General features: G+C 50.2%; 1 protein-coding gene across 3 annotated transcripts in view; it reads left to right on the forward strand.

Moving 5' to 3' along the window:
* The window catches only part of EPHX1 (epoxide hydrolase 1), a 35,455-nt gene that overhangs the window by 14,897 nt on the left and 3,314 nt on the right, over positions 1–17,244 (forward strand). For all 3 annotated transcript variants that reach the window (XM_087424407.1, XM_087424409.1, XM_087424408.1), the window contains exons 2-7: positions 3,159–3,346; positions 5,611–5,791; positions 12,554–12,781; positions 13,437–13,566; positions 14,113–14,321; positions 16,273–16,381. In XM_087424407.1, coding sequence (XP_087280533.1) covers positions 3,164–3,346; positions 5,611–5,791; positions 12,554–12,781; positions 13,437–13,566; positions 14,113–14,321; positions 16,273–16,381 — 1,040 coding nt within the window. In that variant the 5' untranslated portion in view covers positions 3,159–3,163. The remainder of the gene's footprint in view (positions 1–3,158; positions 3,347–5,610; positions 5,792–12,553; positions 12,782–13,436; positions 13,567–14,112; positions 14,322–16,272; positions 16,382–17,244) is intronic.

Here is a 17,244-nt window from a genome sequence, read left to right on the forward strand (position 1 = left end):
CGAGCTGGGGGAGCCGGGCTACAGCGTGCCCAACGGCAGACAGGGAACGAGTGCTTTGGCTACAAATTCTAATCCTCACAGTTGTGGTGTGATTGGGGCAAGACCCTTGCCGGCTCTGATCCTTGCCTCAAATAGGTGAAAAGGAAAGTCAAGTTCAATGAATTTTGGCTCCTGAGTGGATGGATTTGCACGTACCACAGTTTATCACATCCCTGTCCATCCAGGCTAACCTTGAACACCTTACTTCCTGTGCAGTTAAGACCCGCTGTTAAATAAAGGGAGGGTGCTAGGTGGCAGATTGACAGTTCAGTAAAGCCTGCTTTGTAATCTGAGATCAGTGGCTCACAAGCACCGTCCTTGACCCAAGTACTAATATTCTTATCTTAATTAGGATGCAGATAAAAGGGCTTTAAAATCTCTCCCTGAATCTGTTAGTTTGCCCTGGGCCGCGCCAGCGTGGGCCGTCATGATGCCCCTTGTCCTGGTTCTGGGGGTTTCGATGGGGTCCTTGGACACTGATCATTTCAACATACCGTCTCTGGTCAGCGGAGTTCATTCTGCCGCTTAAGTGCCAGGGGAGGTAATGGCACTGCGCACACAACAGATCTGCTGAGTTGGAATGACCCAGCAGTTGTAAAAAGGCAGTGGGGGCGGGGGGTGCCTCCTAGGGTGTCGCTGTGTGCAGGGCTCCAGAGCTCTGCCTCCCGAGCAGGTGATCCAAGGGGGAAGCCATGGAGCCCACCTGGGCAGGTGAAAGCACTGGAATCATTCTGCACAGAAAGAGGAAATTTGGGCATTTATATCCGAGGGAAGTGACAGCGGTGCTCATGGCCTCTCTGTGCTGAGGTCACAGAAGGAGAGTGGTTTGTAAAGTTCACCTGGGAGGTTGGAGAGGTAGACCCCTCTTTGCTGTTCTTTACGATTGCAGCCCCTTGACAACATTGCGCAAAATTTGTCTTATTTGCTTCCACTGTGTACAGTGATTGCACAAATATTGGCAGAGTGCCTTGCTGTGTCAGGTGTTATGCTGGGCACTGGGACCGGGACAGACACAGTCCTTGCCTGCCTGAGCTCCAGATCATTGCTATGTGACCCCTGCCAGGTGAACTTCATCCACCTACTCCTGCTGCTGGAGGCAGCTCTGCGTCTGCCTTCCGCCTCGTCCCACACGCTCGCCACATGCCCCACAGTGCAGCTGTCCCTCGCCTTGTTTTAACTATAGGAGTGCTGGTCCCAGCCACCCACCTGATCCCACTCACCCACACGTAGAGGGCCAGGCACTCTTGGTGCTTGGGGTTGAAAGATGGAAGGCAGGGCCTGTCTTCAGGCTGGGATAGAGCCCACGCCGACACACCACGGGCTACATCTCAGCTGGGATGGCAGAGGCCTGCTCTCTGGCACAGCTTAGACTTCCAGTACACGTGGAGTGAATGAGACCTTGAACCACTTTAGATTTCGTAACCCAAAGGGGGAGAGGGAAGTTCAGGGCTGGACAGGCAGGGTCCAGTTCCCAGGGAGAATGCTGCCGTGGATTCCAAGTGCGCCAGTGACCTGAGAGGTGGGCTTGGAAAGCTGTCGCAGTAATCTAAATGCTAGTGATAGGGGCTCTGGTTCAGAGGAGGGGGCTGGGCACGGAGGGGGCTGAATGTGAGCAGCATCAGGACTTGGGGAGGGACACGTGTGAAGGAAGAATCAGAGATGGCTCCAGAAACTGAGTGTGGGAGCTGAGAGGTCGGTGGGGTCACTGATAGGAACCGGGCATTAGATTTCCACTGTGCTGCAGGAAGGGGAGGGAGCCCATGCCAATGGATGTCTGTCTGGAAGCTTCATTAAGGACCACTGTGGACGAGTATTTCAAGAAATGGCCCCCCGTGGCCCAATTCTCACTTTAGAGGGGCAGCTCTTGGCAGGAGCAAACCTCAGGGCCTCAGCAAGCCCCCAGCGAGGTCCTGTAGTGAATAGAGGACATGCGAGTGTGGGTTTCCTAGTGGGGTCCTCCTCTTGCCTCAGTTTCCAAGACACAGTCAGGGCTGGGGCTGGGGAGTGGCTCTGCTGAGTCATCATCTGAAACACGATCATGTCTCCTGCAGTTGAGTCCTAACTCCACTGCGTCCAGCAGAACCTCCGCTGGCTCTGGTGTGAGGGCTGTGTCCACATTCACGCGTGTTTCTGGGAACTTGAACCTGCTGTGGGTTACTTCTCTGGGAATGTGGAAGATGAGGAGCCAGACAACCCTGCTGGGCCGGTGTCTGCCTGGTATTGGTTTGCAGGAGCTGAGCTCTTCTTTTTTCCCTTTCTGAGGAAAAAGACACAGGAGTCAGACAAATGGGGATTAACACAGCTGAGTTTATGTGAAATGTAATAGGTGAATCTATAGAGACAGAATGGGGTCAGTGATTGCTTAGGGCCTGGGGTGGGGTGGGGGGCAGTAAGGGGGTGATAGCTGAAGGAGTTTCTCTTTGTGGTAATGAAAATGTTCTAAAATTATGTTTGCACAAGTCTGTGGATATACTAAAAATCATCGGGTTGTACACTTTAAATGGGTGAATTATGTGGTATGTGAATTATATCTCAATAAAGCTGTTTAAAAAAACCCAGCTGAGATGTGTGGCCGTGTTTGAGCTGCCTAACACTCTTCCCCCATCCCCTAGAGTTGAACTTGACCTTCAGACCTCCCCCCTTGCCCTTGTTTACATCCTGAGGACAGGCTCTTCTCAGAGAGAGACGGCAGGGGGCTGAGCCTCGGTCCCATGCCCTCTCCTGAGCCCACCACTCAGAGAAGTCGCTGCTTGTCTCGTAGGGGAGGGAGTCGTGAGGGTGGAGAGAGGCTTCTCAGAAGCTTCTGGAGTAGACCCCTCAGAGAAACGTGAGGCCTCAGGAATGCAGCCCCCAACACCAGGGCTGTGCAGAAGCCAACCCAGGATTATATTTTCCCAATCTGATTAATGAATTTCATAGCTCAGTAGGATTATGAGTGACTTTTGTCTCTTTTTCTGTTTTCCAATTTTTCTATACTATGCTTATGTTCCTTTTTTAGGTCAAAAGTACATAAAATCCGGGGTTGGGTGGGAGAGAAGTTGGAGGTTTGGCATCTCTGGCCAGGCGTCAAGGTCCGGCCGGGTGGCCTCTGTTGCTGATGGCTTCTCCCCACTCTGCAGGAATCATGTGGCTGGAAATTTTCCTCGCCTCGGTGCTGGGCTATGTCATCTACTGGTTCGTCTCCAAGGACAAGGAGGAAACTTTGCCACTTGAAGATGGGTGGTGGGGGCCTGGGGTGAGGCCCACGGCCCGGGAGGATGAGAGCATCCGCCCTTTCAAGGTGGAAACATCAGATGAGCAGATCAACGTAAGGCTCCTTTTTCTAAGCAGAGGTGGGGCGTGGCTGGGGGCGGCGCCCCTTCTGTGGTTTCTCTGGGGCTGGGTTTGGGCCTTAGGCTGGGGCCGGGGAGGGGGCGGGGCTTGGAAAGGGGCCCCTCTTGGGAGTGTTGTTTAGTCTGCTCTTCTCCCAGGCGCACCTGGGCAGGTGCAGGTTGCTCCAAGAGAGGTGTGCTGAGCTCACTCACTCTGCCCACCTGTCCCTTCTGCTCCTTCCCTCCTCTGCCTCCTCCTTTCCCCTACCCAAGGCCCAGCAGTGCCCAGGCGGGAGAAGGGGTGCTAGCTGGACCCAGTTACGTGCATCAAAGGTCACAGGAAACAGCTGTTTTGCCTCCTTTATGCCTCACCTGAAACCTTGTGCCCCACCTGAGCTTGAAGGAGAAAGCGAGCGGGTTCTGGTCAGGGCTGTGGCGACATAAAATGCTGGAGCACAGAGAACCTGCAGCTGGGCCAGTGCTGGTTAAGCACCTACTGTGTGTCAGCCACTCATGGTCACACTCGGTCCCTGCAGTAATTCTGTTGGCTGAGGTCTGTTGTTCCATCTTACAGATGCAGAAACTGAAGCTCAGAGAGGTAAAGCCATTTGTCCAAGGTGACCGAGATAATAAGCAGAAAGGTTTGGACTCAGAGCTGTCTAACTCCTAAGCCACTGCCCCCTCCTCCGCGCAGGGCTGGAGTCAGGAAGGATGTGACCAATGGGGTGGGCTGATCTGACAGCTAGGCTTGAGCTGGGCCAGGAGGGTGGGAGGGAGCTGGGATGTCCCCACCCATTCTCGCTTTATTCTGTGGGTATTTGAGCACCTACTGTGTGCAGGCACAGGGCTGGATGCTTGGAAGAAGAGAGAGATCCTGTTCTCGAATAGCTCACAGTCCAGTAGCTGAGAAAAGAAATGTGCACAGAGAAAAGTTAACTAAAAGGTTAATAGAGGTAAATGCCATAAGAAGTAGCAAGAGGGCCGGCCCCGTGGCTTAGCGGTTAGGTGCGTGCACTCCGCTGCTGGCAGCCGGAGTTCGGATCCCGGGCGCGCACCGACGCACTGCTTCTCTGGCCATGCTGGGGCCGCATCCTGCATGCAGCAACTAGAAGGATGTGCAACTGTGACATGCAGCTGTCTGCTGGGGCTTTGGGGAAACAAAAAAGGAGGAGGATTAGCAATAGATGTTGGCTCGGAGCCGGTCTTCCTCGGCAAAAAGAGGAATATTAGCAGGGATGTTGGCTCAGGGCTGACCTTCCTCCCAAAAAAAAAAAAAAAAAAAGTAGCAAGAAAAAAGTCATGAAGGTTCCGAGGAGGATGGGATTAAAAAACAGAAACTAGGCTGCACCCCAGAGAAACTAGGCTGTGGCTCCCAAGGATAACTCCTTTCTAGGGTTCTTGGACTTGGGTCTAAGATTTCTGAAATCTGTTTGGGGTGATGGAGGTGCCTGGGAGGAAACCCTGGGAAGGGTAACACTTGAGAGTGTCTGTGAGCCGACTTGAACTTCCCCCACCTGGGCTGGTCTTATAGCCTGATGCACACCCATTAGACTTGCACTCTCTCTCCTGGTCTGTAATTTTTATCCCAAACGAGTTATAATGTATCATTGAGTCAGCAGGACAAATCCACCCAGCCACCTGTTTTTTACCGCCCCCATGCTAAGAACAGTTCTTACATCTTTAAATGGTTGAAAAAATCAAGATAAGAATAATTTTTCATGACGTGAAAATTATATGACATTCAAATTTCAGTGTCCATAAATAAGGTTTTATTGGAAGACAGCCACGTCCATTCGTCCGTGTATTGTCTATGGCTGCTTCCACACTACCAGGACAGAATGGAGTAGTTGTAGCTGGAAAAGTCCAAAATATTTACCATCTGGCCCTTTCCAGAAAGTTTGCCAGCTCCTGCTATATAGAAGGCTAGCTAAATTAAAGATGCGTATGGTGTATTGTTCATACATTTAAAAACCGAGAGATAAGAAGTGAACGTGAAGTTGAAAGTGAAGAACACATATGTTCTGGAAACAGTCACTCTTGTGGGAAGCCAGGAGGTCTCTTCTGGAATAAACTTGACAGCCCAGAGTGCGAGTCCATAGACCAATGGCCTCCTCACCTTCTCCCATGAAACTTTGCCTTGCCTCTTCTCTAGCTCAGTGTCTTGTGGCTGCAGGGTGTGCTCTGTCTTCTGGAAACAAACTTTCTCTTGTGCTCTGCCCCACCCACCCCTGTCTCCTTGGGGTCTTGCGTTTTGCTCCAGGACTTACACCAGAGGATCGAGAAGGCCCGGTTAACCCCACCACTGGAGGACAGTCGCTTTCACTATGGGTTCAACTCCAACTATCTGAAGAAAGTCATCTCCTACTGGCGGAATGAATTTGACTGGAAGAAGCAGGTGGAGATCCTCAACAGATACCCTCACTTCAAGACTCGGATTGAAGGTATGTTTCCAAAACACCGGCCGGAAGCGGTCGTCTGTCACAGGAACGGCCTTAGACGCCGGACGCGACTTAAACAAAACTGAGGAGGCCCAGAATCCAATTTTTAGGTGATTGAAATGTATTTATAAGGTGTAAACTCACCAGGATGCAAAAATAATGCAACATCCCAACAAAACCAATGGTCTTTAGAGCCAGACAGGAAATAATTTAAAAATCAAGGAAATGCAGCATCCAATCCAGTGATGGAGCAATCTTTGAGAGGATGAGATAGATGTAGACCTGGGCATGGCCTTGGTCAACTCAACCTCTTCTCAAGGTTTTGGAGTCCAGGATATTGTGACTGTTCAAGGGTGCTCAGCCTGTCAGTCGAGGTCCTAAGAAAAACTGTGCTGTCTGTCTGCAACTCTAGACGTCTGGTCCCAACTGTATCACAGGCTGTCGTACAACTTTACCTAGAAGACAAGATATCTCTCAAAATTTTCTTGGGAAGGTAACCTCAGCATCATTTGGGATGAGGTAATAGTTTCCTTAGTGGAAAAGCATTTTTTAACCCCAGAAAGATTTAGAAGCAAATACAGAAATATTTAAGAAAATCAAACTCATGTTGTTAATTTTTTAATTTATTTTTAATTGTAGTAAAATTATACATAACATGAAATTGACCATTTTAACCATTGTTAAGTGTACTCTGTAATGCCAAAGTTCAGTGGCATTAAGTACATTTACAATGTTATGCAGCCATCACTACCATCTATCTTCAGAACTTTTTTTATTTTGCAAAATGGAAACTCTGTACCCATTGGACAATAACTCGATTTTCTTCTCTCCCTAGCCTCTGGCAACCACCGTTCCACTTTCTGTCTCTATGAATTTAAGGCTGAATTCTGTATCTAAGTCCCTCATGTGAGTGGAATCATATAAAATTTGTCCTTTTGACTGGCTTATTGTACTTAGCATAATGTCCTCAAGGTTCATCCACGTTGTAGCATGTGTCAGGATTTCCTTTCTTTTTAAGTTTGAATAATATTCCTCTGTATGGATACAGCATATCTTGTTTATCCATTCATCCACTGATGGACACTTGGGTTGCTTCTACCTTTTGGCTATTGTGAGTAACGCTGCTATGAATATGGTTGTACAATTATCTGTCGATGTTCCTGCTTCTGTTCTTCTGGATATATACCCACAAGCGGAATTGCTGGGTCAAATAGTAATTCTGTGTTATATTTTTGAGGAACTATCATACTGTTTTCTGCAGTAGCCGCACCATTTTAAATTCCCACGAGCAATGTATGAGTCCCAACTTCTCCACATCTTTGTCAACACTTATTATTTTCTATTTTTCTTAATTACAGCCATCCTAATGAGTATGAAGTGGTATCTCATTGTGGTTTTGATTTGCATTTCTCTAATGATTAATGATGTTGAGCATCTTTTCATGTGCTTATTGGCCATTTGTATATCTTCTTTAGAGAAATGTCTATTCAAATCTGTTGTCCATTTTTGAATCAAGTTGTTTGATGTTGTTGATGTTTAGGAGTTCTTTATATATTCTGGATATCAATCCCTTATGGGATATGTGATTTGCAAATATTTTCTTGCCAAGCTATCAATTTTTCTTTTTCTTTTTTTTTTTAAAGATTTTATTTATTTATTTATTTTCCCCCCAAAGCCCCAGTAGATAGTTGTATGTCATAGCTGCACATCCTTCTAGTTGCTGTATGTGGGACGCGGCCTCAGCATGGCCTGAGAAGCGGTGCGTCGGTGCACACCTGGGATCCGAACCCGGGCTGCCAGCAACGGAGATGGCGCACTTAACCACTAAGCCACCGGGCCGGCCCCTATCAATTTTTCATGTTGAAGAAATTGTGCATTACAAATATTTAACATTCCTGGAATTTAAGAGATTTTGGTCTTTTCAAGTAACAGATAAAACTTTTGAGTTCTAATTTAAAACGTGTAATTGGGTAATGGATTTAGACCTGTAATTTTATATGGAAATCTTCCTGAATTTATATGCACAATTGGAAGATTTAAGCCTCACCATATTTATAAATTTAATTTATTAAAATTCTAAGAATTACTTAAAGTATGTGGAAGATGTATTGGTCGGTCAGATCAACTAAAGTTCTTAAAAAGGAGATTGAAATTATACAACATTGAGCAAGGAATGTCACTGAGCAAGTTTAGAAATGCAACCAGCCATCAATCAAAGGTCCCTGGAGAATGACTGTCAACATTTGCTGGGTTAATAAATATATAGAATAATATTTGTCAGGGCCAGCTAGGTGGTGCAAGTGGTTAAGGGCACACGCTCTGCTTCGGCGGTCCAGAGTTTGCAGGTTCGGATCCTGGGCGCTCACTGAGGCACCGCTTGTCAGGCCATGCTGTGGCGGCGTTCCATATACAGTGGAGGAAGATGAGCATGGATGTTAGCTCAGGGCCAATCTTCCGCAACAAAAAAAAAAAGAAGAAGAAGAGGAGGAGGATTGGCATTGGATGTTAGCTCAGGGCTGATCTCCCTCACACACAAAAAAAGGAATAACCTTTGTGAGTTGAGCTCAAATGCTAAATGAAGAACTAGGTTTTTAAATTTGTGACTGTAATAAGTGGAAGAATAATTTTAAATATAAACCAATTGTTGCTGCGCCTTTAGAGGACTTTGATATCTTCTGTTACGAACCTAACAAGAGAATCTAAGCTGCTTCCTCCAAGCCGAAGGTCATACAGGTCCTTGTGTATAATTTCCAAAGAGTGCCGTTTGGATCCCTGGAGCCAGGCTGCCCGGCTTCCTTGGGTTGACTCGGATCCCTGTTGCCCCAGCTCCTCAGTGTCCATCCAGCAGATACTGACAGGGCACCTCCTGTAGCCAGGCGTTCTGCTGGGGCTGGGTTCACGGAGTCAGAGAGGGCAGGGTCCCTGTCTTTGCAGCTCGCAGGCCACTCAGGGGCGATTACAGCCCATGGTGAGGGGTGCTATGAGGGAGGAGGTTCCGGGAGCTTTGTGAGCCCCGCATGCTGCCTGAGAGTGAAAGGGAAGGCTTCCTGGAGGAGGTGGCATCTAAGCTGAGACTTAAAGGATGACTAGGAGTTGGCCAAGTGTGTGGGGAAGGTGGTCCAGGAGGAGGAGGGAACAGCATGTTCAAAAACTCCGAGGCAAGAGGCACTAAGGGGCCGTTTCCCTCTTGGAGGCTGTAAACTTGGGAAAGCCTTCCCCTGCTGGACCATCTCAGGGTTCCTCAGGACATCACAGCACGTGGAGTGTTTACAGCGAGAAACCTCCCACAGGGTACGAGTGCTCTGGAGGTGGCGATTTCCGGCGTTGACTTCATCCCGGACAGCTGCCTGCTGGGACTGAAGCCCTGTGCCGTTCAGTCGCTTCCCCAGGCTGGCGGCCTGCCCCTGGCCCTGGCCCCTGCAGCGTGGAGGCCCCCGCTGGGCCCGGGCCCCCTCGGTGCGGGCAGCCGCCTGCCTCCCCGGGCACAGCAGGCCTCCAGCGCTTCTCCTGTCCTGGCTGCCCAGGCTGGCCTCCCTCCTCACTCTCTATTTGCTGCCGTCCTCCTCCATCGTGGTTAGACCTTTTCGGGGTCCTCTCTGCCCCTGCACTGAGCCCTGTGCTCTGAGGGCTCAAGCCTCAACCTCTGACCCCCAGTGCTCTGTCCTCGTCTCTACTGGCCTCATTATTCCGCCTCCCTGTGCCTGTCGCCTCCCTGTTCTGTGCTGAGCTTCTGGCCCTGGCCCGTGTCCTGGGCGGCCCACCGCAGGTCAGTCTCGTTCTCAGAGAGTCGGGGAGCATGCAGGGGCTTCAGAGGCCTCCGGGGAAGCCCGGCCCAGCCCCTCCAGAGGGGGAGGGTGTCACCGGAGTCAGACAGGTAGAGGTGCAGGGCCAGAACCCAGCTCTCCAGACCCCCAGCCTGTCGCTTTCCCTTCACCCCAGCCACAGTCCCAGCTCGGGCCCTAGGCTGTGACACCCCCACCCTGCGCCTCCCCTCACCACCCCGCCGGGCCCAGCGCTGCCCTCTGAGCCCAGCTCCAATTCTGACCCAGCAGCCTGGGCATGGAGCAGCCTTCAGGCCTCGCAGACTGTCGAGAAACCGGGAGAACATTTCAACCTCAAAGGGAAGAGGGGCTCCATAGGGCAAATGACAAAGTGTGGGCTTTTAACATTTTTCTTAATTTTTAAAATTCAAAAAGTGCAGAAGGATACGGAGTGAAAAGGAAGTCTCCCGCGGCCCTCCCCCAGCCCCCAGCTGCCGGCTCTCTCCCCAGGCACAGCTTTTGCTTCTCTCCTGCAGCCCGTGCACACGCAGGAATGTGCGTGTGTGCAGATGTGTGCTGCTTTTCCTAATTTTAAACTCAAATGATAATGTGATAGAGTTCGAATGAAAAATAATCTCACATCATGCAGTGTGTTCCAAAGGAGGTAAGATTACCTACTAAAATAAACTTTAGAATGAGAATAAATGTAGCAACATAGAAGGACACTCAGGGTATATTGTTAAGTGCAAAAAAATAAGGTTCCAAAATAGAATGAATGTAGAGTTCTATTTATGGTTAAAAGAAAGTTACGTTCTCTGAGTATTTAAAATCAAGTCTCAATTGTCACAGCCAAGAGCAGCCTAAGGAGACATGGTAACTAAAGTAATGTGGTCTCCCGGATGGGATCCTGGAACAGAAAAAGGACATTAGGTAAAAACTAAGGAAATCTGAGTAATGTTCCACTGTATGTATACACCAATATTATTCAGCCTTAAAAAAGAAGGAAATCATGGATGTGACAACATGGATGAAGATTGAGGACGTTATGCTAAGTGAAATAAGCCAGTCAGAGAAGGACGAATACTGCATGATTCCACTCCTATGAAGCATGATAGAGGCAGAGAGGAGAAGGGTGGTTGCCAGGGGCTGGGAAGTAGGGGAAATGGGGAGTCGCTAATTAATGGGTGTCAAGTTTTCATTATGCAGGATGAGTGAGTCCGGGAGATCTGCTGTGCTACATTGTACCTATAGATAACAGTGCTGTAGGACACACTTACACATTTGTGAAGAGGGTAGATCTCACGTTAAATGTTCTTGCTATCACAAAATAAAATAAATAAATACAAACTTAAAAGAAAAATCCCTAAGGAAATCTGAATAAAGTAAGGACTTTAGTTAATAACAACATATCAGTACTGGTTCATTCATTGTAACAAAATGTAACAAATGTTCTGTGCTAACATAAGATGTTAATAACAGGGGAACTGGGTCAGGGTGGACGGGAACTTCCTGTACTATCGTCACGATTTTTCTATAAATCTAAAACTATTTCAAAATATAAAATTTATTTTTAAAAAAAGTCTGGATGTGGGCCAGCCTTGGTGGACTAGTGGTTGAGTTCGAGGTGCTCCACTTTGGCGGCCCGGGTTCAGTTCCTGAGCACGGAACTACACCACTTGTTGGCGGCCATGCTGTGGCGGTGGCTCACATACAAAATAGAGGAAGATGGGCACAGATGTTAGCTCAGGGTGAGTCTTCCTCAGCAAAAAAGAGGCAGATTGGCAATAGATGGTAGCTCAGAGTGAATCTTCCTCAGCAAAAAAAAAAAAAAAAAAAAAAATTCTGGATGGACAACACAGTGTTCTCTCCAGATAGGGGGATTACAAGTGACTTTTCCCCTTTCAGTTTGTCTGTGTTTTCTGTTTTCTACAGTAAACATGTATTATTTGTATAATGAATTAACAATAGACCAGAACATTAAGTAGACCGTGCTGTCAACTCCAGCCCTCGTGACAGAAGCTTCCAGGTGTGACAGCAGCCCTGGCTAGGTTTGCTGTGAACCCAGCAAAATTCTGTCTGGGCCACGTCCTGGGAAGGGGCTGCTCTCAAAGGGACTCTGGAGACACCTGGAATCCGTTCACCTGCCGGTGGCTAGGTTGGTGTTCCAGGTGCCCAGCCCTCCACCTTTATAAAAATTTCTCCACTTAAACAAAAAAGTTATGCATTTAATATCTGTCCATTGTAGAAAAGTGAGAAAGTACATATGACACAAAAAGAAAATAATTCAGTTGAAATTCTATTGTTCAGACAGAACTACTTTTTACATTTTTGTAGTTTGTCCTTCCAGACTTTAAAATTCGTATACACACAGTATAAAGATATGCATATACATGACTGTTTACAAAAGTTGGACCATACACTGGATATAGCTGGGTAATCTGCTTTACTGCTTAGCAGTGCTTACTGAACTGTTTTCTATGCCTGATAAATACATATCTACACTGTCATGTTAAACAACTGTATTGTATTTCAATATATAATAGATTAATAGATTAAACTATAGTCGATTTAATTCTCTGCTGCTGTATATAAAGGACTTTTTCTTCCCAATCTGTAAATTGTTAAAGAAGTGTTCGTTGAGCTCCACCATGAGCCAGGGACTGTTCTGGAAATACAGCGGTGCACGAGCATCCTCATGGGGCTCATGTTCTAATGTGAAAGGGGCATAATGGCAGGACCGCCCTTGCAGGGTGGCTGTGAGGGCTGAGCGAGGGCACCCGTGTGGCTGGAGCACGGTGGAAGGGCTCAACCAGTGTTGCTGTTGTTACTGTGATCAATACCATGGGTGGGGGGCTGCTGAGGGTGGCGCCACCCGCTGTCTGAGCCCCAGAGGGTGCAGAGCCTGACCCGATACCCTGACAGCTGTGTTTGGGGACTGCAGCCTCCCCAGCTGCAGGGCCCTCTCCCACTCCCCGCCAATGCTGACTGTGCTGTGTCCCCCCAGGGCTGGACATCCACTTCATCCACGTGAAGCCCCCGCAGCTGCCCTCCGGCCGCACCCCAAAGCCCCTGCTGATGGTGCACGGCTGGCCCGGCTCCTTCTACGAGTTTTATAAGATCATCCCATTCCTGACTGACCCCAAGAACCACGGCCTGAGCGATGACCACGTTTTTGAAGTCATCTGCCCTTCCATTCCTGGCTACGGCTTCTCAGAGGCATCCTCCAAGAAGGGTACGGGGACTGCGGGGGGCCATGTCACCGCCCCCTCCTCGCCCACCCAGTGTGGGCCAGGTTTTCCCACCAGCCTCTCCTTCTGCGAGGATGCGGTGGGGAGTCGGCTGGGACAGCCTCCTTCAGAGCCTGAGAAGTCCAGGGAAGGAGGCGTCTGAAAGCGGAGGGAAGAGAAGCGAGGAGAGCATTTTTATTATGCCAAAGGGCCAGCACATCTTAGGACCTGTGGTGGGCAGGGGACCGGAGGAGTCACGACGCTCAGGGTCGAGGTCCTGACTGTTCAGTGCTGGCTCCGGGGCCTGGCTTCTTGTGTTCTCGTGAGCTCCCCACACAGAGGCAGGTCCACATCTGGGCCCTGGACTGTTCCAGGCCAGCAGGGCTGACCAAGCCTCACGTGCAGTGTGGGCCCACAGAAGCTCCCCGGGGCTGGCCTGAGCCCATCGTATGCCCTCTCAGCCTGGCTGTCACTCACTGTCCCTCTCCACCAAGGCAGGCACTGGGCACACTGGGCACGGGCACACCCAGGATTCCTTCTCACCTCCTGTGAGCTGCTCTCACCTCCGCCTGGGGGTGGGGGGTATGAGGGATTTCACAGGACGCCAGGAGGACCTGAGGAGTGACCCCAAGACTCTGTTCTCTTCCCCTTCACAACCAGGCTTTAATTCAGTGGCCACTGCCAGGATCTTCTATAAGCTGATGCTGCGGCTGGGCTTCCAGGAATTCTACATTCAAGGCGGGGACTGGGGGTCCCTGATCTGCACCAACATGGCCCAGCTGGTGCCCAGGTGAGGGTGACTTGCTGGTGTGTCTGTGTCCACGTGCACAGCCTCTGCGAGGTGGACATCTATGCAGGTGGTAGCGTTATTCATGCCAGGCCTTGCCCGGGCATGGCGTCTGAGCCTTGGAGCACCCCCTTGCCACAGGCCCCCCAGGCAGGATGTCTCTGGGCCCAGGGGAGAGGAGGGAGGGTGCCCTGTCATTCAGCTCTGCCTGGGGCACTCTGACTCGAATCCTCCCTCCAATCCGTGTCACACAGTGTTGGTGACTGTAGGCCAGATGCCCAGGCAGAAAGGGCCAGTTAGAAGAGGGGAAGGTCAGAGAATGGACCTCTCTGATGGACCAAGCCCTGGGAGAGACCTGACCGGAACTTTCTAGAAACTGTATTTTCTCCCCAACCTGCTCCTCCACCTCATGTAGCCCCTCCAGAGGGGCAGATGCGAAAGGGGGCTGGTGCTGTGCTCCTCAGCCCTGTGGCCTCTTCCTCCCCCGTCTCTTGCCTCCCCCTTTCCTTGACGCCAGCCCAGCCTCAGCTGGCGCCTCTCTGCCCTTAGCCACGTGAAAGGCCTGCACTTGAACATGGCTTTGGTTCTAAGAAATTTCTACACCCTGACCCTTCTTCTGGGACGGCGTTTCTCGGGGCTTTTTGGCTACACCGAGAGGGACGTGGAGCTGATGTACCCCTTCAAGGAGAAGATTTTCTACAGCATAATGAGGGAGAGCGGCTACATGCACATCCAGTGCACCAAGCCCGACACCGTGGGTGAGCGCTGGGGGCGGCCCGGCTCCGCCGACCTTCTCCACCCAGGGGTCGGGGGCGGGAACACTGCTCACAGGGTAAAATTCTTGTGAAGAACTCTGGCTCTTTTGACCCTTAAACTGCATTTCTCCATGGAAGTGAGTTGATGCATGATCATCAAATTCCCAAACAACTCCATTTAGCAGATTCAGTGTTCCTCTGGTTTCACACCTGATTCCTCCACCCCTGAGCCTAAATCCTACAGGAAGAAGCAGAGCGGTGGAGAGGGGTGGGGGGAGGAGGAGCCTGGGGGTTTGGCAGCTCTGGGACTGTGGGGGACGGGAGTGGGGGGCCCCAGGACCCTGAGGGGGACTCCCCATGATAGTGAGCGAGGGCCCAGCAACTGTTTCTGCCACCAGAGCCCTGTTAAAAGACAATGTGTTTTAAAAAAGATAAAAACATTGAAAAAGAATCATACAAATATAGAATGAACACATGTCAAAGATTTTATTTAACTCATTAAGTAATAAAGGAACCAGTAAAATGTGAAACAACACAAAACAGTTCAAAGGCAATTAGGAACACTAAAACTTTTTTGCTAATAGATGCAAAACTTGTCAAAATGCACAGAGTAATAATCAATTAAATCTCCACTGGGCAAAATTTTTTTCTTTCAGCTTTTTTTACATACTGCAACATAGTATATGTGTAAGGAGTACAACATCATGATTTGACTTACATATATTGCAAAATGATTACAACAGTAAGTTTAGATAACATCCATCGTCTCACATAAATACATGGGGAAAAAAGTGGTTTTTTTTCCTGTGATAAGAACTTTTAGGATTTACTCTCTGGACAAAATTCACTTGCTTCTCTATGAACAAGAACCACTTGCATACTCTCCGTTTTCTACAGTTTACAGAGCTGTAAAATACTGGAAGACAAGAGAAGAGGGGACCCCTACAGAATCAGATAACCCCGGCAGTGTCCACGAGATAACTCCCGAGTCCCACCCAGAGGATGCCCAGGAATCATTTTGCCCATTTCAAAGTCTTCTATGAGTTTTCATGACCGTCTCTCACACACACGTTAGGAGCTCACGATAATAATGATAGCGCTTTAGAAAACCAGTTTTGTCCTCTGTGGATAAAAGTAATCTAAGTTCATTGTTAAAAAATTGAAACATGCGAAAAACACAAAACAGAAAAGCCGATCACCTGTAACCTCTTGTCTCTCCCCACCGCCCCTCTCCCCAGCCTTCAAAGGAACTTGCTAACATTTGGGTTGAGGAATTTTCCCCAGTGGAATCCGTCCCTGTAACCAGCACTCACGTCAACAAACAGAGCGTGACCCACCAGCCCAGAAGCCCCTGTGGCCTCTTCCAGGCACTAACCCCCCACCCCCCCAGGGTAACCACCCTCCCCACGTCTGACAGATGGAGGGGCTCCGCCTGTACTTAGCTTCATATGAGACGGCCTCCTACAGGGGGGCCTCCTCTGAGTGTGGCTGCTTTCGCTCCATCTTACGTTTGTGAGATTCCTCCAGGCTGTTGTCCCCGCCATTTTTAATGCCTGCCCAGTATTCTAGCTTAGGGGTGGATCAATATTTATTTATAACTGATCTCCTAGTTTAGACTTCTAGGTTGTTTCTCATTTTTCACTGATAATAGTGAACCCAAAAAACCCACCTTTTTAAAAACAGCATTCAGATGTAGTTCTCATCTGGATCTCAAAACCCAGAGTCACAGACCCTTCAGGGTGAAGGAAGCTGCCATATAGTGTGTGAATCCCCATGAGGCAGTGGGGGGGATTGTCCCTGTTTATCGGGCCGAGGCGTAAGTAAGTGGGGTGCAGGAGCCCCCGAGAGCTGGGCAGAGCTGTGCCCCAACAAGGGCTTCCTGCCCCCACCTCAGTCCTGGCGCCCAGCTCCCTGGCCTGGGCCTGAGCCGCTCCCTCGCTTCTCCCCGCTCCAGGCTGTGCCCTCAATGACTCTCCCGTGGGCCTGGCTGCCTATATTCTAGAGAAGTTTTCCACCTGGACCAACTCGGAGTTCCGAGACCTGGAGGATGGAGGCCTGGAGAGGTGAGACCCCACGCACCCCTGCTGTCGGCCCGTCCCAGCCGCCCCTTCCTCCCCATCACCCTCCTCTCCATCCTCATCTCTGGTGGCTTCCTCTGGGGGGATGGTCGGCAAGTTCCAGGGGCTGTGGGAGGACCCACAGATCCTCACCCTGTGACCAGCGGAGCCCCGATCTCTGGATGAGGAGGCGGTGGCACAGAGAGATCCAGTGATTTCCACAAGCCTCACAGTGGGGTGGCCAAGAAGAGGATGCGGAGCTCGAGGCTGTCTGTCCCTCTGCCACAGAGCCCCTCCTGGGACCAGGGAGTCCCAAGGGCAGTGAGCGCACATCATTGCCGAGAGGCGGTTGCGGTCGGGGCCTCTCCCTCCTGACCCCCTGGAGAGCCTGGCATCATGGCCACAGGACTGCGCGTGTGTGGAGGCCCATCCCGGAGGGTGGTGCAGAGAGATGGGGGGCTGTCCCGCCTCCCAGAACCTCAGAGGCTGCAGCCTCCTCAGTGCGTCTGCCCGGTCCCTGCCTGACCCGGCTTCACCACGGTCAGCCTGACCGGCCTTCTCCAGGGCCCAGGCCTGTCTATTCCTGCAGAGCACCCGACACAGTGTGGGGGTGGGGAACAGAGAGTGAATGAGACCGGGTCCTGCCTTCTGGGTAGGACTCTGTCTGGACCGTGCCCCAGCCCAGCCCCTGGAACAGGGCCAGGCATACAGCAGATGCTCAAGAAATGAGCTCTAAAGACACCCGCAAAGGACAGTGGGATTCCAAAGAAGAGGATTTGCTTTGTCTAAGGGGCAGGGAGGGGAAATGACTGGGACAATCTATCTGGTCTGGGTCTTGAAGGATGAGTAGGAGTTTGCTGGGTGGAAAG

Source organism: Ceratotherium simum, chromosome 36 (assembly GCF_057802395.1).
Source record: "Ceratotherium simum simum isolate JZ-2026a chromosome 36, ASM5780239v1, whole genome shotgun sequence".
In the NCBI taxonomy this organism is placed as follows: domain Eukaryota; kingdom Metazoa; phylum Chordata; class Mammalia; order Perissodactyla; family Rhinocerotidae; genus Ceratotherium; species Ceratotherium simum.